The 23,617-nt window shown below is 37.7% G+C and overlaps 1 protein-coding gene across 5 annotated transcripts in view; it reads left to right on the plus strand.

The window, feature by feature from the left end:
- Positions 1 to 23,617, plus strand: part of UVRAG (UV radiation resistance associated) — a 296,175-nt gene that overhangs the window by 169,082 nt on the left and 103,476 nt on the right. For all 5 annotated transcript variants that reach the window (XM_053203714.1, XM_027039850.2, XM_053203713.1 and 2 more), the window contains exon 12: positions 2,585 to 2,750. In XM_053203714.1, coding sequence (XP_053059689.1) covers positions 2,585 to 2,750 — 166 coding nt within the window. The remainder of the gene's footprint in view (positions 1 to 2,584; positions 2,751 to 23,617) is intronic.

The following is a 23,617-nucleotide window of genomic DNA, read 5'->3' on the forward strand; positions in this document are numbered from 1 at the left end:
TTTTCTCAGCTCTAAATTGCTGGCATCAGATTCAGTGATTTGAGATTCCTCCTAGCTCATTATATGATGATTAAATTATAATGTGGTGAATTTACAATGTAGTCGAATGTAATTTTAGTCTCTAAGGTACTGTGGTATCCAGATTTCAACACAAGTGTTATAGGACTCAAGGTACTTGCATGGGACTGGGGCAAGAGGACATGGTCTCTAAGAACAGTTAGGATTCTAGTCAGTTAGGGCATGACTGAGTAGTCAGTTGAAATGAATGCTGGTTCATTTTCTTCAGCAGTTTGATTTGAGAGAAAATCAAATTTTAGTTGAGAAGCCCATTCTCAGTCAAACACTTGACAAGTCACAGAGAACTCGGTGTCCTTTGCCCTTATAAGAGAAGCGTGAAGAAACTAAGGTGATACAAGTGTGTCATATGCTTGGTACATTCTAGTGCCCAAGTTAAATTGTTGTGTTCCACAGTAAACTTCTGAGACAGTATGGTGGAGTGCTTAAAGACAGAGGCACTGGTATCAGGCCAGCCCATATGGTGTTACTGTGTTACTTCAGATGGGTTCCATAACTTCTTTGACCCTTAGGTTCTTCATCTGTGAAACGAACGAAATAGCATATAAAAAGGTACCCAGTTTCATAATTGTTGATGAATTAATGACTATCATAAATAAAAGTACTATAGTCAGTTCCTTGCAGAAGAAAGTATACAGTGAATGTTACCTGTTTTTGTAGTATACTCAAAGAGAAACCAAGAATCCGCTGTGGTAGTCAGTGGTGGAGAATGAAATGATGAATAGATGACTATAGTGGCATTCCTACAACAAGAAGGTAGTACTTGGATAACTAAATATAAAAAGAACGTGAAGAATACCACTAATAATTGAAGTTAAAGATAACCTTTAGAAATCAAGCCAAGGTCATCTCAATTATTTCAGCCTTTTCTCTAGCTAGAGATATTCTAGATTATGTGTTTAAGCCTTTTAGAGGTGTGTGTGTGTGTGTGTGTGTGTGTGTGTGTGTGTGTGAGTGTGAGAGAGAGAGAGAGAGAGAGAGAACTTTTAAAAGTATTTTGGGAAGACTATATACCAAACAGTTAACTTTTTTGTTCCTTCTGGGGCAAACTTGAAACGTTTTCCTTTCTTACTGTCTTCTGAGCACCTGGTGATTATTATCCTTGGTAGGTAGTAGCAGAAGTCTAGATGGTGAGTTAAAAATGTTGGGGCACCTGGGTGGCTCAGTCGGTTGAGTGTCCGACTTTGGCGCGGGCCATGATCTCATCATTTGTGAGTTCGAGTCTCAGGTTGGGCTCTGTACTGACAACTCAGAGCCTGGAGCCTGCTTCAGATTCTGTGTCTCCTCTCTCTGCTCCTTCCTCGCTCGTGCGCTGTCTCTCTCTGTCTCTCAAAAATAAAGAAATGTTGGGGCGCCTGGGTGGTGCAGTCGGTTAAGCGTCCGATTTCAGCCAGGTCACGATCTCGCGGTCCGTGAGTTTGAGCCCCGCGTCAGGCTCTGGGCTGATGGCTCAGAGTCTGGAGCCTGTTTCCGATTCTGTGTCTCCCTCTCTCTCTGCCCCTCCCCCATTCATGCTCTGTCTCTCTCTGTCCCAAAAATAAATAAACGTTGAAAAAAAAAATAAAGAAATGTTAAAAAAATGTAATTATTTGTGACTTCTTTTTTTTTTTTTTAAGTTTGTTTTCTTTTGAGAGAGAGAGCATGTGCATACGGGGGGAGGAGGGGGCGGCAGGGGAAGGCAGAGAGACAATCCCAAGCAGGCTCTGCACCGTTAATGCAGAGCCCTATGCAGGGCTCAAACTCACAAACCATGAGATCATGCCCTGAGTCGAAAACAAGAATCAGACACTTAACTGACTGGGCCCCCCAGGCGCCCCTATCTGTGACTTCTTAAAAGATAGATGCTTATGTTTGACCGTTGGGTACATACATTTTTGCCCCAACAGTTGCTTCTACCTAAATTGAATCAATAAGATATAAACTGTGGTTTTTGGACTTTTACTTTCCTTTTTAAAATATTTTTCCTCACTATCCTGTTTCTAACTTCAGTCTTATTTATGCAACGCTGTCTCGTAGATAGTGAGAAAATACCCCGTAAGGATGCATTGTGCCATTTCACTTTACCTTAGACTTAATAATTTGTACAATAGTACAGCAGTAGAACTATATTGCTTATAAAGTTGTTAATGAATAAAATATAATGCTCATGTAGTGTACTATGATTGAACCTCTGAAACTAATTTTCACATTATAACAGACCAGGTATTATTTCTGTCTTTAAAAATGCCAGGAAAGTAATGGATATTAGAGTGTATTAAGAACTCTTAAGATAAACATGAAATGTCAATCTCATCACATTAATTATTGGGTGGTAGTTTTAAATACAGTAAGTGAAATTTCAAGTCTTGTTAATATATTTAGTTTTATTTAAAAATCCTATAATTTAGATGTGATTAATATTTTATTTACTAGTTATTTCTTATGAAATCTCTTGAAATTGATTATGATCTATTATATACATTTATAAGGTAAATAGTTATTTTCTTTTCCTCTGCTTTTGAATTTACAGCAAAAGACGATGGAAGCATTGCTGTTGCCCTTGGTTACACTGCACATTTGGTCTCCATGATTTCCTTTTTCCTACAAGTGCCCCTGAGATATCCTATAATTCATAAGGGATCTAGATCAACAATCAAAGATAATATCAATGACAAACTGACTGAAAAGGAGAGAGAGTAAGTATCTTTTTTTATATACTTTTAATATAAGCCAGTTTGAAACATGGAATATATTAAAAATATAAAATGTGACCTAGATTGTGATTTTTTTATATATCCTTTGTGAAGTGCTTCATTTTAAAAAATATATATATTTTTTATGTTTTATTTTTTTATATTTGAGAGAGAGACAGACAGACAGAGCACAAGCAGGGGAGGGGCAGAGAGATGGAGAAAGAATCTGAAGTAGGCTCTAGGCTCGGAGCTGTCAGCACAGAGCCCGCTGCGGGGCTCGAACTCATGAGCAGTGAGATCGTGACCTGAGCCAAAGTCAGACGCTTAACCGACTGAGCCACCCAGGCGCCCCAGTGCTTCATTTCTTTTAAATAGAATGTGGTTATTCATTTAGATTATAATAAATCCTACACTTCTTAAAATTGCTAGTGATAGCAAGATTGACTCATTTAATTTGCTTTTGTGAGAACAAGTGTTATATACTCTGCATATTCTCATGTAGAACCTAGTGCTTGCTAGTCAACAAGTGAAATGATTAAAGATTTGTCAGACAAGCAAGAAAAGCATAAAAGACTCAGCAGCAGGTTGTACATGTCTGAAAAGTAGATTAGTGAACTGGAAGATAGGTCAGTAGAAAATATCCTGACCAAAGCACAAATAAAAAAAAAGATGGATTATATAGAAAAGTGCTAGACTGACATAGGACCCAATAAAAAGATACATATAATACATATACATACAATACATATAATACATATAGTTGGGGTCACAGAGGGGGAAAAGAAAGCATAGAGGGTAATAAATGTAATATTTAAGAGTTAATGACAGAATTTCTCAAATTTGACGAAATGTATCAAGCTACAAATTCTAGAAGCATTAACTGCAACTCGTAAGTACAAAGCAAACATACTTAAGGAAATTATATTAAAACAACTGAAAACCAAAGACAAAGTGAAAATACTGAAAGTAGTTAGTAAAAAAAAAGACAACTTAGCATCAAAAGAGCAACAATAAGACTGAAAGCTAATTTCTCAGTAGAATCTTTAGGAACCATAAAAGTGATGCAAAGACATTTTAAAAGTACTATAAAACAGGAGCGCTTGGGTGGCTCAGTTGGTTAAGCATCTGACCTCGGCTCAGGTCATGATCTCATTGCTTGAGGGCTCTGCTTTGGGCTCTGTGCTGATACCTCAGAGCCTGGAGCCTGCTTCAAATTCTGTATCTCTCTCTCTCTGTCCTTCCCCTGCTGATGCTTTGTCTCTCTCTCTCACTCTCAAAAATAAATAAACATTAAAAAAATTTTAAAAAAATTTTTTAAGTACTATAAAACAATACTGCCAGCTTAGAATTCTATACTAGGTGAATATTTCCTTCAAAAATGAAGGCAAAATAAAAGATGTTTCAGACCATCAAAATTGAGAAAATACATCCCAGCAGACTGTGCTAAGGGAAATGCAGGTGCTAAAGTCAGAATAAAAGTAAACATAGCACAGAAACATGGAAATATGGAAAAGAACAAAGACAACAGAAAGGGTAAGTGTGAGTACATCTAAATTAATTTTGACTGCAAAACAAATAGTAGTTGTTATGCCCAGAATTCGTGATCCCCAAAGACCACTAGGGAGCCGAGTCCGATGCAAAAGCAAAAGAGCCTTTATTCGAGCTAGCTCGAGCTCAATCCCCTACCTGCACCGACGCAGCGGTGAGATACGGGGGGGGGGGGGGGGGGGGCGAGTTTCAAAAGGATAAACGTTTTATTGGGGCCTAGGGGCAGTTGGTGAGGTAATGGCTGTGGCCTCAGCCAATTGGCTGGGGAAGACTCCTGTTAGATGGGGGGGGGGGGGGTTACTCAAGGGGAGGAGGTGTGGTCAAGGTGAAGGACACAGAACAAGATGGAGTTGGCCGGCATAGGCCCGCCCTTTCAGTAGTGTCATAAAATATGAAATACATACATATAAAATATATGTGAAATTATGCATGTTGGAAAGTAGAAATGGAGTTAAAGTTTTCTAAGATTTTAAAGGAGGGTAAAGATCCTACTTTATAGAGGACTAATCAAGGATCATGTCATAATCTCATAACCACTAAAAGAATTGTTATGTGTAGGCAAAAAATTAATAGAGGATACAAATGGAAAATGTTTTAAATACAGTACTTGATTAATCCAAAAAAGGGAAGAAAAGAAAAGAAAATGAACATTGAACAAGTGGAACAAACAGAAGACAAATAGTAAATTTGTTCTTATGAACCCAGACTTAAATTCTGCAGTTGCAGTAAATTTTAAATGTTATTAATGTACTACTTAAAAATAAAGATTGTCAGGCCGATTGAAAAAACTACACTTACCCTGCTTGCAAGAGATACCTCAAATATAAGGACACAGAAATAATGAAGATAGAAGAGTGAATAAAGACATATTATACAAATACTATCCATATGAGAGCTAACTACACTAATATCAGACAAAATGAAGTTTAAGGCAATTTAAATAAGTGAGATATTTTATTTTAATGCTGTCAGTTATACACAGACAGACACACACGCGCGCGCACACACACACACACACACACACACATATCCATCCCTAGAAGCATGACTTCAAACATATAGACAGAAATTCACAAAATTTCAAGGAAATCCACAATTATAACAGAGGACTTTATATTTCTTTTTATTAATTATTATAGGAAGCAGATAAAATAGTCAGAATCTAAAAGACTTGAAGAGTTCAATAAACTAGACCTTAGTTATGGCTGAAGAATACTGTACCAACAGCTGTAGGATACATCCTTTTTTAGATATACATGAAACATTTACCAAAATTGATTATGCTGGGCCTCAACAAATTTCGAGAGATTTAAATAATTTACAGTATATTTACTGACCACAGTGGAATTTACTAGAAATCAATAATAAAATCCCTAAATGTGTGGGTGTTATACTTCTGGGCGCCTGGATGGCTCAGTTGGTTGAACGTCCAGCTTTGGCTCAGGTCATGATCTTGCGGTTCGTGAGTTCGATGCCTGCGTCGGGCTCTGTGCTGACAGCTCAGAGCCTGGAGCCTGCTTTGGATTCTGTGTCTTCCTCTCTCTGCCCCTCCCCCACTTGTGCGCACTGGCGCATGCTCTCTCTCTCTCTCTCTCTCTCAAAAATAAACATTAAAAAAAATGTTTTAAAAAAACAGTGTAAAACCTATAGGTCAAAGAAGAAACTATAAAAGAAGTTTGAAATTACTTTTGAACTGAATGATAATAGAATGTAGCATATGAAAGCTTGTAAGGTGCAACTAAATCTGTGCCCAGAGGGAAATTCATTTCCTTAAATGCGTGTAGTAGAAAAAAAAGAAAGATTTACAAATCAGTCATCTAAGTCTTCTAAGTCTCATGAAACCACTAGAGAAGGAAGAGTTCATTAAGATCTAAGAAAGTTGAAGGAAGGAAAGAATAAAAGTAAGAGCAGAAATTAAATGGACAACTGAACAATGGAGGAGAAAAATACAGGCAAAAGTTCTAGCCCTGAGAACTTTTGAGAAACAACTGAGAAATGCATAAGCCCTTAGCAGAACTAATTCAGAAAGAGGAGATGGCAAAACAACTAGTATAAGGGGAAAAAAGATGTCACTATAGGTATACAGACATTAAAAGATAAGATGATCTTATGAACAACTTTTTGCTTATCAATTTGAAATTCAAATGCAAAAACACAACTTTCCAAAACTGATATATGAATGATTGGAGTTGAGAAAACAACTGCACTTGGCTAAAGGGAGGTGGATAATAGATGATTCTAGGTAAGTTATTCTCAACACTGGCTGTGCATTATTGTCAACTGGGGAGCCTTTAAAAATGAGCTCCTGATCTCCAGATTTCTGACTTCTTCCCCAGAAAATTCTGATTTAGTTAATAGGGCCCAAATATGAGGTATTTTTTTTAAGCTCCTGAAGTGATTTTAATGTGGAGTCAGGCTTGAGAACAACTGTTCTAGTTTGAGAGACTTTTGTGTTCATAGACATGAAGAAATGAAATACCCTCCACTGTATTTAGGAAACTGCAAGAGGAGAGGCAGAAAATGTAGGCACCAAATGGAAGAATTTAATATTACATCTGGTAAAACAATGACCCTCAGTTTCCAAGTAGAGGGCAGGGAACACTGTATAGTTTAAATCAGTGCCTTTTATTTTTAAAAAAATTTTATATTTTTTTTATATTTACAGTGAGAGAGAGAGAGAGAGAGAGAGAAAGTACAAGTGGGGGAGAGGGGCAGAGGGAGAGAATCTTAAGCAGGCTCCACACACAGCACAGAGCCCGATGCAGGGTTTGATCCCACAACCCTGGGATCATGACCTGAGCAGAAATCAAGAGTCAGACATTCAAGTAATGGAGCCGCCCAGGCCCTTTACTTTTATTTTTTAATTATTTTTATTGAAGTATAACTAACATTACAGTGTTGTGTAAGTTTCACAATATACAATATAATGTACAATTGTACAATGTACAATATAATGATTCAACAATTCTATACATTTCTCAGTGCTCAAGATGAGTATACTCTTAACCCCCTTTATCTATTTAGCCCGTCCTTCACCTCCCCTCTAGCAACAACCACCAGTTTGTTCTCTGTATTTAAGAGTCTGTGTTTTGTTTGTCTCTTTTTTTCTTTGTTAATTTGTTTCTTAAATTCCGCGTGTGAGTGAAATCACATAGTATTTGTCTTTCTCTGACTGACTTATTTCACTTAGCACTGTATTCTATAGGCCCATCCATGTTGTTGCAGATGGCAAGATTTTATTTTATTTTTTTTGTAGCTGAGTAATATTCCATTGTACATATATATACCACATCTTCTTTATCCCTTCATCTACCAGTGGACACTTGGGTTGCTTCCATAACTTGGCTGTTGTAAATAATGCTGCAGTAAACACAGGTGTGCATATATCTTTCAAATTAATGTTTTTGGTTTCTTTGCGTAAACATCCAGTGGTGGAATTACTGGATCATATGATATTTCGATTTTTAATTGTTTTGAGGAACCTCCATACTGTTTTCCATAGTGGCTTTACCAATTTGCATTCCCACCAACAGTGCATGAGGGTTCCTCTTGCTCCATATCCCCACTAACACTTATTTCTTATGTTTTTGATTTTACCCATTCTGACAGGTGTAAGGTGATACCTCTTTGTGGTTTGAGTTTGCATTTCTGTGATTATTAGTGATGTGGAGCATCTTTTCATGTGTCTCTTGGCCGTCTGTGTGTCTTCTTTGGAAGAATGTCTGTTCAGATCTTCTGCCCATTTTTAACTGGATTATTTCTGGTTTTTGCCATTGAGTTGTAGAAGTTCCTTACTTATTTTAGATAGTAAACCCTTACCAGATAACCCTTACCAGATATGATATTTGCAAATATCTTCTCCCATTCTGTAGAATGCCTTTTTGTTTTGTTGACGGTTTACTTCCAGGTTTTGTTGATGGTTTACTTTTTGTTTTGGTGTAGTCCCAGTAGTTTAAGTTTGCTTTTGTTTCCCTTGCTTGGGAGACATATCTCAAAAAAATGTTCCTATGGCTGATATCAAAGAAATTGATTGATTACGGCTAATGTCCTATATTTATAACAGTTTAGTTTGAATTGATACCAGCTTAACTTTAATAGCATGCAAAAACTCTGCTCCTCTATACCTCTGTGCTCTCACCTTTATGTTGTTATTGTCACAACTTACATCTTTCTACATTGTGTGTCCATAATACTGTCTTTTTTATTTATCTATGCAGTTACCTTTACTAGTGTTCTTTATTTCTTTGTACAGCTTTGCATTTGTCTGATGTCTTTTCTTTTCAACACGAAGGCCTTAGCCTTTGCTTCTTGCTTGCAGTGAGCCTAATGATCAGCCAGAGCTAAAAGCCTGGAGTCTTCTCAGGTCTTTTCTGAGTGTGCATCCTATTCTATCTTCTGTCTTCCCCAGTATATATGGGCTCTTTTGAAAACACTGATTTCTTGCAGAAACTCTCACCAGCTTTACCTCCCAGGCTTAGACAGTCTGTTGCGTGTCTCAGCCCTAATCTTTTGCACAAGGAGGCTGTGGGATTTGTTTGCCTGACATCTTGAACAATGTCCCCTGCCTTTCACCTCTGAGTGAGCAGTTCTGACTAGGCAAAACCAAGGCAAGTGCCTTACATTAGCTCTTCAAGTAGCCCCCAGACAAGATAGGACAGACAAACATAAATTATTTTAGAATAAAATCTGGTTGGCTCCCTCATGCACTGGGGATCAAGGTCCCACACTAGCAGGCTGCTGTTTTCACCACTGCTCAGTTGGGGAGGGAGTTAGGAACAGTAGAAGTAGAAATTCCGTGAAGCTTTTCTCTTGATTTTGATTTTCCTTTTCCTTGATTCGTCGTTCAGCCTGTTGTTTTACACTCTTGACTTTTTCCAGAGTTTCAGTAAAGTTGATTCTAACAGTTTTTGCTTTAAAAAAAAAAATTTCTCTGGAGGGACAAGACCTTAGATCTATCTCCTCCTCCATTTTTATTGACATCATTCCATTTGTTTAATGGTGAAACACATTACTAATAAGCAATAAAGAGACCCATGATTTTAATTAAGCATGAACATGTAAGATCACCTTGTAGTTTTGAGAATGATCACCCCTCCCAACCTTCCCTAGGTTCCATATTAAACAAATTAAATATCTCTAGGTTTTTACCAAATTAGTATATGGTGATCCGACTGAAAATATTGGTTATGTAGAAAAAGCACTTGGGGAGCTTGAAGGAAGGGTGTCCTTCTAAATAATACACTTTCTCCAGATCAGCTGCACACTTTAATTTGTGAAGAAGCAGCTTAACATGTGGGCAACTCCATGTAGTATGCCCCAGTGTGAGAAGTAGCAATGATTTGTTTATCCTAATTTATTTTCCTAAGTAATTTGGGAAGGTGAGCTAGATTTAGGTGATTGTGTTACCCGTTTCTTTGGAAGCCACAAGAACCACAGGAATTGCATTGTGTTTTACCTCTGTCTTCCCCCTTTACAGAAACATATATTGTATTTTACTGGTTCTAATATAAATATTTTTGACATTGCTAAAAATGAGGTGTATCTTACAATCAATGGCGTGCCATATTATGATTGAGAACATTTACCTTGCTGTCTCAGATTTTATAAACTATCAAATATTTTAGGTGACTTTAATGAACTTTAGTAAAACTTCATATCCTTTCTGCAACAACATAGATATACAAATAAACATAATAAATTAAAGTAAATTAACTGATTGTGCTTGTTAATTGGATCAACTTCTCAGTTATTCCTAGCCTGGATCACTGAAGAGCAGATTGGCCTGGGTTTCTTTTCTCCTGAGTGTGTCAGTGTTGATGTAAACCTTCCCAGGTTATTAGGGGGAATCAGGGCTTCGGGGGAGATGGAAAATAGGAATTGAACGGCTCATTGGACATATTATACTTGTAATCGGCCTAGGAATCCTCAGCCTCTTTGCCTTGATTACCTGCCTTATCTGCTTATTGGCAGGTGAGATAGTGGAGTTCAGAGTCCTATTTAGCCAGTTTTGCTGGGCGGGTGGGGGAAAACTAGTTCTTTCCTTTGTCTGGTCTGTTTGAAACACAGGTTTGGACTGATGCCTTGCCTAAGCTATTATTGTGCACCTGCATGCACACTATAAAGGGAAACTCTGAAATCTTTGCTGCATTCATTTTGAGACTCAGACCACAAAACACGAAGGAATGTAACCAGAGTCCAGCCATAGTGTTCTTTTACCCTTTATTTCTTCTTTCACTGAAGACTGAAAAGTAGGTTTTCAAGTGGTTTTTGAAATGAAACGTGTTAGTCATTGTTATTTTGCTACTCAATTGTCTGCTAGATGATACATTCCAAATGGATTCCTTAAACAATCATTTGAGATAGGACATAGCTGGTCAGAGCATATGGCTTTTTCAAGCCCTCAAAAAATGTCTTCAGGTTTTTGTTTTATTCTCAGAAGGAGTGGTATAATTGGCAGGCACTTTTGAAACTTCCTGACGTGTCCACGACAAGGCTTTTATGAATCTCTAAAAGATAGATTAACTATTTTTCTGTAATGGAATTATTGGAACCTTAGAGGCATGTTAATGCTGCTTTTCCCATTTCCTTGATTATTTTGTTCTATGTTTATCCCTATGGAAGATCTTGGCTGAAACTCTAGGCATTGCGTTTTTTACCTGGCTGATTCTGATTTCTTTTAGAGACAGAAATTTTAGAGTGTAAAGAAATTGTGATGTGTCCAAAAACAGATAATATTGGGCCCAGATCCTAGTCATTGCATGTGGGTGGACCTGATGCTCATGAGAGAAGGAATGGTCTGTTTTAATGATCTAACACCTTTTCTGTGACTGAATGCATAGGGCAGTCATATATGTAAAGGAGCTGGCCAGACAGGTTCCAATCCTGTGACTAGAGTTTTTATTTTTCTTACAGACACCTTGGCATGTCTAGATGTTTATAGAGCTCCCCTGTCATCGTAACTAGATTGCATTTTGCCAGGAAGGAAGAGACAAAGGAATTTGCAGAGTGGCAGTGAACTGAGTGATTTCCTATCTCTGTATTCTTTCAGCCTGCTTTTTGGCTCAACAACACTGACTTGCTGAATAAATGAATGGGAATTTTTCTAATGGTGTCCTTGAAGCAATTAGGATACCTTGAACCTTGCTTGCAAAGAAGCAAATTCTCTATAGAAATCGTGACAGGCACCTGTGCTTTCATTGCTATAAAGCTTACATTGAAAACATCAATGTTTTCTGACCGCTGTACTTCTGACTCTTCATTTCTATTATTACCTGCTTCAGGCATACTTAACCACTTGCTGACACATCTTGTATTAAGAATTATAGACTCTTTCCTATAAAAATCCTCAGCTTCTGTTTGTTAATCAAGCTGTTTTAATGCAGAGAGTTCAGAAATGGTTGCTGTTTTCACTAAATTAGCATCTGTTTGCTTTCATAGCATCCAATTAAATCTGATGGCCTCCTTCCAGAAGGGGAGATTTTCACATCATGCTTAGGCTTCAGTGCTATGGCTTTAATTTTCAACTCTTCTACTGTTTATCCTATAAATTAGAACATTCTTTATAACCTTTCATCTTCATTTTATTATAGGTTGTTGCTCAGATGCTGGCATTTAGAGCACTCAGTACCCTAGACCTCAGACCTTTAAATTTCAACAGTGAGTGTGATGACTGGAGGCAGTGGGTGGACCAAATACTTTGGTATTTTTAAAAAATTTTTCCTTGCTGTGTAACTTAAAAGTATAATCAAACAAATAATTTTCAGGGCGACTAATATTACTGAAATGAATGAAATTATTTTTCCAGATTTTCCACTTGATTACAGGAATGTGACCAAGGATGAAAAATCTGTGTTCGTGTGAAAACTTGCCCAAATGTCTGTAGTCCAGCTCCAATATAACTACCTAAGGGAACGCTATGGAACAGAAATGAAGATGGGAAAAAAACATTTATGTCCATGCAGAATTATAGATTTGTTGTGCCTCAGAACCAGACAGACCAGAGTATTACTAGAGCATACAATGGAGCAACAGGTTCACAAATGGAGCAACAGGTTGAGAGATGAAAAGTGGTCATATGACAAGCTGCCTAAGCATTCGCTTTGATATGGCCCACTGAGGACAGTAAGCCCAGAAGATGGATGGTACGGTGACTGTAAGCGTAGTACTTCTAAGCGAACATTTAGGAGATGGAAGAAGTGTGTCTATCAAAAAGGGACCGTACGTGAGACTGAAATAATCCTTCTCCTGATTTAAGGAAATCTCTCTGGTGAAAATGCCATGATGTGAATTCCTGTATGTTAAGTAGAGTCACTATGTTAAGTTCTCATTGAAAATGTTAATTACTGGGGCGCCTGGGTGGCGCGGTCAGTTGAGTGTCCGACTTCAGCTCAGGTCGTGATCTTGCAGTTCACAAGTTTGAGCCCCACGTCGGGCTCTGTGCTGACAGCTCAGAGCCTGGAGCCTGCTTTGAATTCTGTGCCTCCCTCTCTGTGCTCCTCCCCCACTTGTGCTCTGTCTCTGTCTCTCTCTCTCTCTCTCTCAAAAATAAGTAAACATTAAAAAAAAAGTTACTGAAGTCCGTTTGTCAGTTGGTTCGCTTGACGTTTGTTTTTCTCTAAAAGATACAATGCAAAATGCCTCTCCTTCCTTCTCTCTGCCTCGATTTAGTTAAATTTGGTGACGTTTGTTTCAGTTTTTATTTCTAATGATTAATCATTTATTTTAATGATTTTATTTCTAATGACTTATTTCTAATGATACAAAGGACTAATTGGAGTTACATGAGCTTCACCTGTTAGAGCTGAGCAACTGTGGAAATGTCCTCTCTGCGTCTTGGTTTGCTTGGTGTAGTATCTGTGCTGCTCGGTTATTATGAGGGTTAGATGAAGCACAATGCTTGGCACGTAGAAGATGCTCAATAAAATCTTGCAACTACTATTTTGTATATATTGAGCCTTGAGACAGGAATTCCAGGCAGCCACGCAAGTTTTTTTTACTAAATGTAGATGCTGAAAGGAAAGGTAGGCCTGAGAAAAGGTTAAGGAAAATTAACAATGCAACCCAGTAGCACAGTACTAGATTTTCTTTTATAATAACGCCACGAGGTACATCATCTTTCAGTCAACAGTGTCAATACAGAGGACTAACGAGGAGTCCCAGAGTGCAAGGGAAAAAAACTTGAAGGTCTGAAGGCTTGTCTCTTTTAGTTCTATGTAGGGAGGTTAGTGCCTAATATCTATGACTCAATCAAGTGTCTTTATCTTAGAAGCTATCAGTTTAGTGAGTGCTGAAGGCCTTATTCTTAAAAGGGAAATACAGCATGTTCCAACAAATTAGTTTCCAGCCTGGCCTGCTGCTTTCTTGTTTGGTCTTATCCCAGCTCCCTCGTAATTCATAACCTATGCTTCAGTCAAACTGTCGGTTTCCAAATGTATGACATTATTTTTCACCTTGATAGTCTTTGCTTTTGCTGTTCTGCTTATCTGGAATGTCTGGAATTGTACATAAAATCTTTCTCTTATTATCTAAAACTTTCTTTGTATACTCTTTCTTGATTCCCCACAGTTGGGTGTGCTCTCATAGCCTTCCTTAATCCCCTGGGCAGTTCTCTCTCAGTAGTATCTCAGAAGTGAAGTAAATTTATGTATACTCTTCTCATTTAACAAGAGCCCAGTGATACAAGTCGTGTGCCAGAGTCGTCCTGGTCTTACCTGAAATATTTTCAGTGTAGAAAGTGCATCTTACTTGGCATCAAACTTACTCCACTGCCTTGCAGAGAGCCTTGTATTGTGTAGGCACTCCATAAATATTTCTTGAATTAGGAGAGCAAAAGGGATGTTCAGTTTTTGCAAACGCTATTAGGTAATCTGACACTCCACACCATAGGCCTATAGTTTTAACTCTAGATGCTCTGGCCACGACAATCATTATTTCATATGGTCCCTTAGGACCATGGCAAGCTATTAACTTCAGTGCCTGTTGTAACCCAAGGCACCGGCAGCAGTGCTGATGGGGTTGTGTTCAGGAGCGAGAGCAAAAAGCATGTTTTAAAATGAGGAATCCCCATGGAAATTTAAGCAGGAGCGATCAACAAAATAAAAATGCAGAAGGTGGTTGCTGGGTGAGACAGGAAATGAACACCTTGTGAAGATTAGGCATTCCACTGAGAGAAGGGAAATGTGGGAAATGAGTCTAAAGTAATTGTGCAGCTATTTCACTGCTGACACTTGGAAGCATATTGTTGTGTGTGTTGTTTTTAATGAAGTGTGCTTTTATGGTGCTGATGTTATTATCTGGATGAGGAAGTCTTCTCTAGTATTATTGTCATCTCAGCTTTCTGCAACCAACTAAATTAAAATACAGTAATGTAACGGGACAGCGGGACAAAAAAGAAAACCAGATGACTCTGACATGTGACCCCAACTTGAACTTAGTGCTTTTCTCGTTTGCAGTGTGCTGAAATCAGAATAGAGGTTCAGTGTAATGCTTGGCGGAGTTGGTGGGGGTGGGTAATATATTTCATGTAATAGAGGACTATGTCATAGTGTCATGGGGTGAAGATTGTTACATTATTAGAATATGAGAAATCAGTGTTTCTCAACAGAGCATCAGTGAGTCCTCCAGGTAGTTCATGGATTGGCTTTTTGGAGTCTATCAATATGTATCATATGACAGCATAGGTGCTTTAGGTTCTGGTATGAATTAATCATTTACTCGAATAAATAAGACTTTATTTTGTTGGTGTTACATTGAAAGTAGCACTGTTCTTTTCTTTAATTTTTATATGTTTGATTTTTTTGGTAGGCAAGTAATGAGAGATAACGATATCAAGCCAGACAGTTTGGAGTTGGTGATTTGTGGATGCTTTTCTTTTTCTGAAGAAATAAATAGGTGGGAAGAATAAGAAAATTATTTTTAGGCACATGTAAACTTATTTTAACTTCCCAAAACATCTCATGGTAATAGTTCTTTGGACAATTTTCTAAGGATAACATTTATGTCCTGGATAATAGTATCATTATAAAACAAATTTATGTCATTCTTTTAACCAGATAGTTCTGTTTGCTCCCATATTTTAATACCTTTCCCCTAGGATAACTTATAACTAATAAGATCACCAAACATAACTTCTGAATCAGATTAAATGATCAATTGGTTTTCATAGTATTTTTTTCTCTAATTCCTTGAAATGAAAAATTGATATGAGTTAATTCGTGTATAGTTAAATCACGAGAACTAAGTTATAAAAGGGTTACATTACAGCAAAGTCAAACCACATATTGAGGACTAGTACATATTGGGTACTGCTCAAGATGCTGGCATTAAGTAGGGCCGCCTGGATGGCTCAGTTGGTTAAGTGTCCAACTTCAGCTCAGGTCATGATCTCACAGTTCATGGGTTGAAGCCCCGCGTCGGGCTCTGTGCTGACAGCTTGGAGTCTGGAGCCTGCTTCAGATTCTGTCTGTCTGTCTGTCTGTCTGTCTCTCTCTCTCTGCTCTGCTCGCCTTGCACTCTGTCTCTGTTTCTCTCTCAAAAATAAATAAACATTATTAAAAAAAATGCTGACATTAAGTAAAATCATTCAACTACGGAAGTGGCATTGGATGGACAGTGAGTGGGCACACGGTCATACATAACATGGAAAGGGCCACGTTAGAGATTAGAATGGGGTTGAGTGGGGGGCAGCCAGCAAAGGCAAGCATGAGGAGGTGGCCCCTAGCCGTCTGAGCTTCTGTGTTTAGAAGAGAATTAAGAGGGGCGCCTGGGTGGCGCAGTCGGTTAAGCGTCCGACTTCAGCCAGGTCACGATCTTGCGGTCCGTGAGTTCGAGCTCCGCGTCGGGCTCTGGGCTGATGGCTCAGAGCCTGGAGCCTGTTTCCGATTCTGTGTCTCCCTCTCTCTCTGCCCCTCCCCCGTTCATGCTCTGTCTCTCTCTGTCCCAAAAAATAAATAAACGTTGAAAAAAAAATTAAAAAAAAAAAAAGAATTAAGAGATGTTCCAGCTAAGGCTAGATACAATAGGACACGTACACTGGCACATAAGAGGTATTGCTCCTTTCCACTGACCAGAGCTTCTGGCTCTTCACCTCGCCTTGTAAGTGACTGCACTTTAAGTTGCCCAGCAGTTTTCTTTTAGCAGAGATAAGAGAAGGAAAAGTTTGTATTTTGATCTTTAGTCTACATAAAAATACAAAGTACTCTCAAAGTTGATTAGCTATAAGTCATTAATATCAATATGTATGTATTCAGGTATTTAAAGGATAGCAATATATCTTTATAAAGTGTTTTGGATCACAGATTGGTTATAATAAGTATATGACTAATTTGACTTAAACATATAGTCACATATATATATATATATCTAATTAGGGGTAAGCCATATTGATATTTAAATAATAAAAATTGTGTATTCTAAACTTAGGAAAGGAAAAACTGTAGCTTTCCCATTTCAGTCTTTTGAAAGAATTTCAGCATTAAACACACCTTGAACGAATATATTTCACCTCACCATCCGTAGCATAATCATCTGAAAATGAAGGCTTTAAAAATGGAAATGAATGGCTTTAAAGAAATGTGAGGAATATGATAGAATTTATATAAAATTACCATTTCATATAATAGTCATTCAGTAAATATTTGTACACTGAATAAATGCACATAGTAGTCACAGCATTGATTTCTTTCCCATGTACCTGAACTTTTTAATCTTAAATTTCATTCCAATAGAAATGAGAGATGAAAAGTTCCTAGCTTTCACTTTGGAAAGGATCTCTTAAATAAATCACAGAAACACACAGACCATATTATAAGAAATCCATAAATTTGTTTTTCATTTAAAAAAAACTTGTCTAAGGGGCGTGTGGGTGGCTCGGTTGGTTAAACTTCTGACCTGGTTTCAGCTCAGGTCATGATCTCATGGTTTTGTGAGTTCAAGCCCCGAGTCAGGCTCTGTGCTGGCAGCACGGAGCCTGCTTGGGATTCTCTCTCTCCCTCTCTCTGCCCCTTCCCAACTTGCGCTGTCTCTGTCTATCCCAAAATAAACAAACTTAAAGGAGAAAAAGCTTGTGGGGTTGGGGGCGAGGGGCTCCTGGGTGGCTCAGTTGGTTAAGTATCCGACTTCAGCTTAGGTCATGATATCAAGGTTTGCAAGTTTGAGCCTCATATTGGGCTCTCTGGTGTCAACACAGAGCCCGCTTTGAATCCTCTGTCTGCCTCTCCCCCACCTGTGCGCGGGCTCTCTTTCTCTCTCAAAAATAAATGAATATTAAAAAAAAACTTGTTTAAAACAAAAGAAAACATGCACGATGATGAAAAGGCAAGCTACATATCAGAAGATATTTTCTTTTTTAAAAAAATTTTTTTTATTGTTTTTATTTATTTTTGAGAGAGAGACAGAGAATGAGTTGGAGAGGGGCAGAGAGAGAGAGAGGTAGACACAGAATTGGAAGCAGGCTCTAGGCTCTGAGCTGTCAGCACAGAGCCCAACACGGGGCACAAACTCTGGATCAAGACCTGAGCCGAAGTCAGACCCTTAACTGACCGAGCCACCCAGGTGCCCCAATCAGAAGATATTTTCTAGCACACAGATTAACCAGGGGTCAGTATCTAGAATATATAAGTAAAATCTTTATATTATCAATAAGAAAAGGAGCAGTCAATCCAACAGAAACACGGACATAGTATACATTACATATTACGTATAACGTAGTATGTTACAGAAGAGCAAGCTCAAAATGTCTAATAATGTTAGAAAAAAATACTCAGCCTCAGGAAAATGCAAATTAATACCAGCAGAGAGACAAACGTGGAAAAAATAGAGTATCTCTTTTAGTAACTAATTTGGTGAGCATTTAGAGGACAAGGAGCTCTCATCCTTTGTGAGAATGTCAGTCCGTTTATCTCTTCCAAGGACAGTTTGACGGCACAGTTAAATCTGCACAGACCTTTCTCTACAGCCTCACTCCCGGTTATATCCTGGAGTCTTGAGCAGCTTTTGTATGTATGCGGTCTACAAATGTCTATTGTTCGGCATTATATAGATTATGAAACAGATTATCTCTTGGCTACCTCTATTCTGTATCCAGATTATTCACAATTATATAGTTAGCATTTAAGTTTCTTAGAGTGCCTCTATCCTTTTGTACTGTTCCTGTTTAGAATCTTCATTACTCTAAAACGTTCTTTACTTTTACAACTACTTCCTTTAACCCTAGAATACAGGTTTCTTCATTTACAGCTGCTTCTGTCTTTCTCACCGTTAGCACAGGGTTGGTGTGGGTGGTTACTTTTTCTCATAGTTCATATCATTTCCATATAACAGTTCTTGGTTGGTTTTAAATTTATAGCAGTAGTTCTCCTTATTTCCTTTAGAGCAAATATTGATGTTAATAATGCCTAGAATTTTGAGTCCTACTCATTTATATGATTGGAGACCTTTTTAAAAGACTTACAAAAGAATTAATTTTTCCCATGCTGCCTGTTAGTAACTCTCATTAATGTAAATGATGGCTCCCAGGTTCATGGTGTGGAGAGTCTAGTGATGAAATCCTAGAAGTGTTAACTGTAGTACGTTACAGAAATTTACTGCACTAAGTTAATTAAACACACCAATAAGCAACTGGAGCATTTTGTTATTTTAATTTGTATAAATATAAGGTTGGTAAGCTAATGAGAAGTGGTAGGTCTCTTGGAGTTTGATTGACACCTGTTCTAAAACTCTTTCAAATGTGTAGATGACGAATGAATTTATTGAGGCAACTTATGTTGTAAGATATTCCATACGGGAAATATTTATTTTTGCGTGTGCAGTAGCATCATTTTGTCATTTCTGGCTTTTAAAAATTACTTACTAGAGGAAAAACTTTTTAGAAGCCATCTCCTAATATTGAATTTGCCAAATATTATTCTGTGTGAGAGAGACAGTATTAATTATGGTCTCTGCATAAATCACAAAATGGGAGATTCACAAGTTGGTTGAAAAGCAGTTTGGTAAATAGCCTGCTGTTTTCCCTCAGAGATTTTTAGAGGAAATGATAGGTAGTATTCCATTCTAAGAGTATACAGTTTGTGCATTCTTAATTATAAGAAGTTCCCCTTCCCATTTTGTATCATTTTGGGGGGAGCCTACTTGTCTTTTTAGTATGTAATTTGGAATAAATACTTCACTCAATTTTGTATTATTAAGTGCAGATTCAAAATCAAGCCTCATGGTATCCGAATCGTAAATGCACAAATGAACCTCTTCACCTTTTTAGTCATTCATCAAATGTTTAGTAAGTATGTACTGTGTGACAGGCATTGTTCTGGGTTTTTGGAAAGTAGTATGAGCAACATCAGCAATTAAGACATTTTTTCCTCTTTAAAATAAATGATAAGTTTAAAATCAATACTGTAAATACTACTGAGTGTCTGCTGTCTGCTCTATGAATAGACTTTATGCTAGATGCCTTTACAGAACAGATACAGACCAAGGTTATTATTTAACTCAAGAAATAAAAATTACCTTGTTTCATGCTGTTTATTCAGTAACACATCTTTCTTTACCTGGTATGCCCTTATCTTGTGAACACATTGCGGGATTAATTAGGCATTCCCCTGGGAGAGCAAGAAAGACAATTAGATCTGAGCAAAGAAAGATATGGCTGGTTGATAGGTGGTTTGGGAACAGTGTCAACAGTCATTTTGTTGTTAAGAATAAAGGACTGGGGGTGCCTGGGGGGCTCAGTCAGTTAAGCATCCGACTCTTGATTTCGGCTCAGGTCATGAACTCTTGGTTTGAGTTCCAGCCCCGCATCAGGCTCTGCACTGATAGCGTGGAGGCTGCTTAGGATTCTCTCTCTCTCCCTCTCTCTCTGTTCCTCTCTGGCTTGTGTTCTTTCTCTCTCTCGCTCTCTTTCTCCCTCACAAAATAAATAAATAAACTAAAAAAAAAAAAAAAGTAAAGGACTGATTATTAACTAGAAAGTACATTTTAAAGTTTTGGGACCAATTTAAAAGTTACTTTGCTCAGAGTATCTTTTTAATTTCTTGGCTTTTCAAGTGAGAATAACATTACACTTCGATGATCCAGTGCTTATTCCCTGCAAAAATATACTCACATCAGGATCTATTTGTCTGACAAGATTAATTCAGAGGAACATTAAGTAGTGTTTATGAAATAGTATTTCATTACCAAGGCAGTGAAACAAAAGGTTACAAATATTAAATTAGAAATACCATGATTTAGGGGCCCCTGGGTGGCTCTGTCAGTTGAGCGTACAACTAAGTGTGGAGCCTCCTTGAGACGATCTCCCTCTGAGGCACCTGGGTGGCTCAGTTGGTTGAGTGTCTGACTGTTGGTTTTGGCTCATGTCATGATCTCATGGTTTGTGAGATTGAGCCCTGCATCAGGCTCTGCGCTGTCAGAGCAGAGCCTGCTTGGGATTGTCTCTCTCTCCTTCTCTCTCCATCTTTCTCTGCCCCTCCCCTGTATGTGCACAGGCATGCTTCCTCTCTCTCTCTCTCAATAAATAAATAACTAAATAAATTTAAAAAAAAAAGGTTCTCTCCCTCTGCACCACTTGCATACTCTGTCTCTAAAAAAAAGAAAGAAAGAAATACCATGATTTATTGTCATGAATTTCACACATGAGTGTGCCTGCCTGAGTGTACACGTGTATAGATACGCATAGAGCAATATCGGATAGTATTTAAAGAACAAGGGTTGCTAGAACTCAGGTAATCGTTATGTTTACCAGATGTCTTTTGACTAAAATAACCGTCTTTTCTCTATTGTGTTCCAACCATTTGAACTCCTAGAGGATACTAAAAATCAGGTTGACCATAAATACACTTAAGGACTGCCCAATCTACTGTCCGTCTAGGAGTAGTATAGGTCCTGAAGGTTAAGTTGTTAATGGTTTCTTCAGTTGACTCTTTTCCACTCTAATCTTTTACAAAATATCCTGAGAATAGAAAATCCAGAGGGGAAATTCAAGAACACAGGTGGGGGAAAAAACCAGAAACTAAAATGCACACCTATGGAAATAGAAACAATAATTTAAAAAACAAGAATGGGACTTTACACAACAGAAATGAGCAATTGTGGTTTATAAAAAGTAGAGTTTTTTAGAAGGTCATATTGGAAAGGAAAAAGTCTATTTATTAAAAAAAAAAAAAAACCCTCAAAGTAAATAGTAGAGTGGACACACTTAAGGAGAGAATTCGTGAATAGTGACATAGGAATGAAAACATCCAAAATGCAGCACAGAGAGTCAGAAATATATGAAACAGAAGTTACAGGACATAAAGGATGATGGAGGTGTCAACATATACCTGATAGGAATTCTAGGAGTAGAGATTAGAAGGAATGGCAAGGAAGAAATATTTTTTTAATGGCTAAGAAAAAATAGAGAAAAGTTATGACAACAAAAAAAGGCAGACACAGGTACAATAAAGATTGAAAAATCATAATCATGTACTATGAACAACTTTTAAAAGTTAGGGAGAATATTTTTTTAAAGAAATGTAACAAAGTTAATTTGAAAAGAAATGGGAAAACTGAATAGGATTTGTTTCCAGATTATGGTAAAATAGATATCGAGACCAATACTGAAAATGTGGGATTAAGAAAAATCTTAAATATATTTATTAGTTAACAAAGAAATAAGGAATACTTAGGCCTGGGGCACCTGGCTGGCTCAGATGGTAGAACATGCGAGTAGAGAGTGCGACTCTTGACTTTGGGGTCGTGAGTTCAAGCCCCACATTGGGCATAGAGCTTATTGAAGAAAAAAACATACTTGGACTAAAAACTGAGTGAAAGCAAGAACTTAAAGAGATTGGGTAAGAAATGAAGCAAGCTTTTGCCTTGAAGGTGGTTAATAAACTAAATTTGAATTTGATAAAAGAACCTGAGCAGGACAATGTGAAAAACAAAGCTGATAGACAAACTCATTTATGGACATAAGTACACAAATACAAAATAAGGTGTGTGCAAGCTGAATCTAGCAATTCAGGAGCTTGGTTCAACGTTAAAAAAAAGCCTTCCACATGATTCGCTCATTAACAGATCAACAGAAATATCATACGGTTATTTCAATAAATGTAGAAAAAGCATTCAATAAATTCAGTACTTATTTAGAAAGGCAGTATGGGTTTTGATTAGGAGCATGAGTTTGAATTCAGATTCTAATTTATTATATGTGTTAGATAGAAATGGAAATAGTACTGCTGCTATCCTGGTATACACGTTCTGTATAATTTCTTCCCCTTGGATGTGGGCAGGACTTGTGAACATAATGGAATTTCATTCCCTTGATTAGGGCCACTCATCATTTGATTTTGAGTCAGTATGAAGGGAGATTATCTGAGCGGGCCTGACCTAATTGAGTGAGCCCTTGACAGCCAAGAAGCAGTAGCAGATGCTCTTTGCTAGCCTGCAGACGAGCAAACAGCCATGCTGTGAACTGCTTATGAAATGAGCCATGTAGCTAACACTTGAGGGTGGCCACTAGGAGCTGAGAGTGACATCTGGCTGACAGCTAGCAAGGAACTCGGTTAGTCCTACAACCACAGGAACTAAATTCTGCCAACAACCTGAATAAGCTTGGAAGATGACCCTGAGTTCACATGAGAGCACAGACTGGGCAACGTCTTGATTTCAGACTTGTTAGACCTTGAACAGAAAACCCAACCATGCTGTACCTGGACTTCTACAGAAACTACGAGCTAATAAATGGGTGTTGTTTTAATCTGATAAATCGGTTGTTGTTTTTAAAGCAGTAATCAGAAATGATTATCATGTGATCTTGGACAAGTTCTTTGATTTCCCTGTGCTTTTTATTGTCTGTAAAATGGAGATAATACTTCGAAGTGTGTCTGCATGGATTAAATGAGTCAATATCTGTAAAATAAATGTACATGGTAAAGCCTCAAACGTTTGCAAACAGTACGAGTAGTTATTAAAACTCTTTGTAAACGAGAAACAGAAGGGAGTTTTCTTAAAATGTTAGAGAATGGCTATCAGATCCATAGCAAGCATTAGCCTTAATGGTGAAACTTCCCATTGAATTCACAAAGCACATCAGGATGCACATAAGGATCAGCACAATAAAATATCACACCTGAGGCCTTGGTCTACATAATTACATGGAGAAAAGAGACAAGGTACAAGTATTTGAAATAAAGGGAGAAAACTTTCTTCTTCAGATATGAATGTTATGTAGAAAACGTGAGGGAATCTGAAAACTATTAGAATTAGAAAATGTAGCACATTTGTTGTATATAAGATCAACATGAAAATCAAGTAGACTATATGTACCAGCAATGACCAAACAGCAAATG

Source organism: Acinonyx jubatus, chromosome D1 (genome assembly GCF_027475565.1).
Source record: "Acinonyx jubatus isolate Ajub_Pintada_27869175 chromosome D1, VMU_Ajub_asm_v1.0, whole genome shotgun sequence".
NCBI classification, from domain to species: domain Eukaryota; kingdom Metazoa; phylum Chordata; class Mammalia; order Carnivora; family Felidae; genus Acinonyx; species Acinonyx jubatus.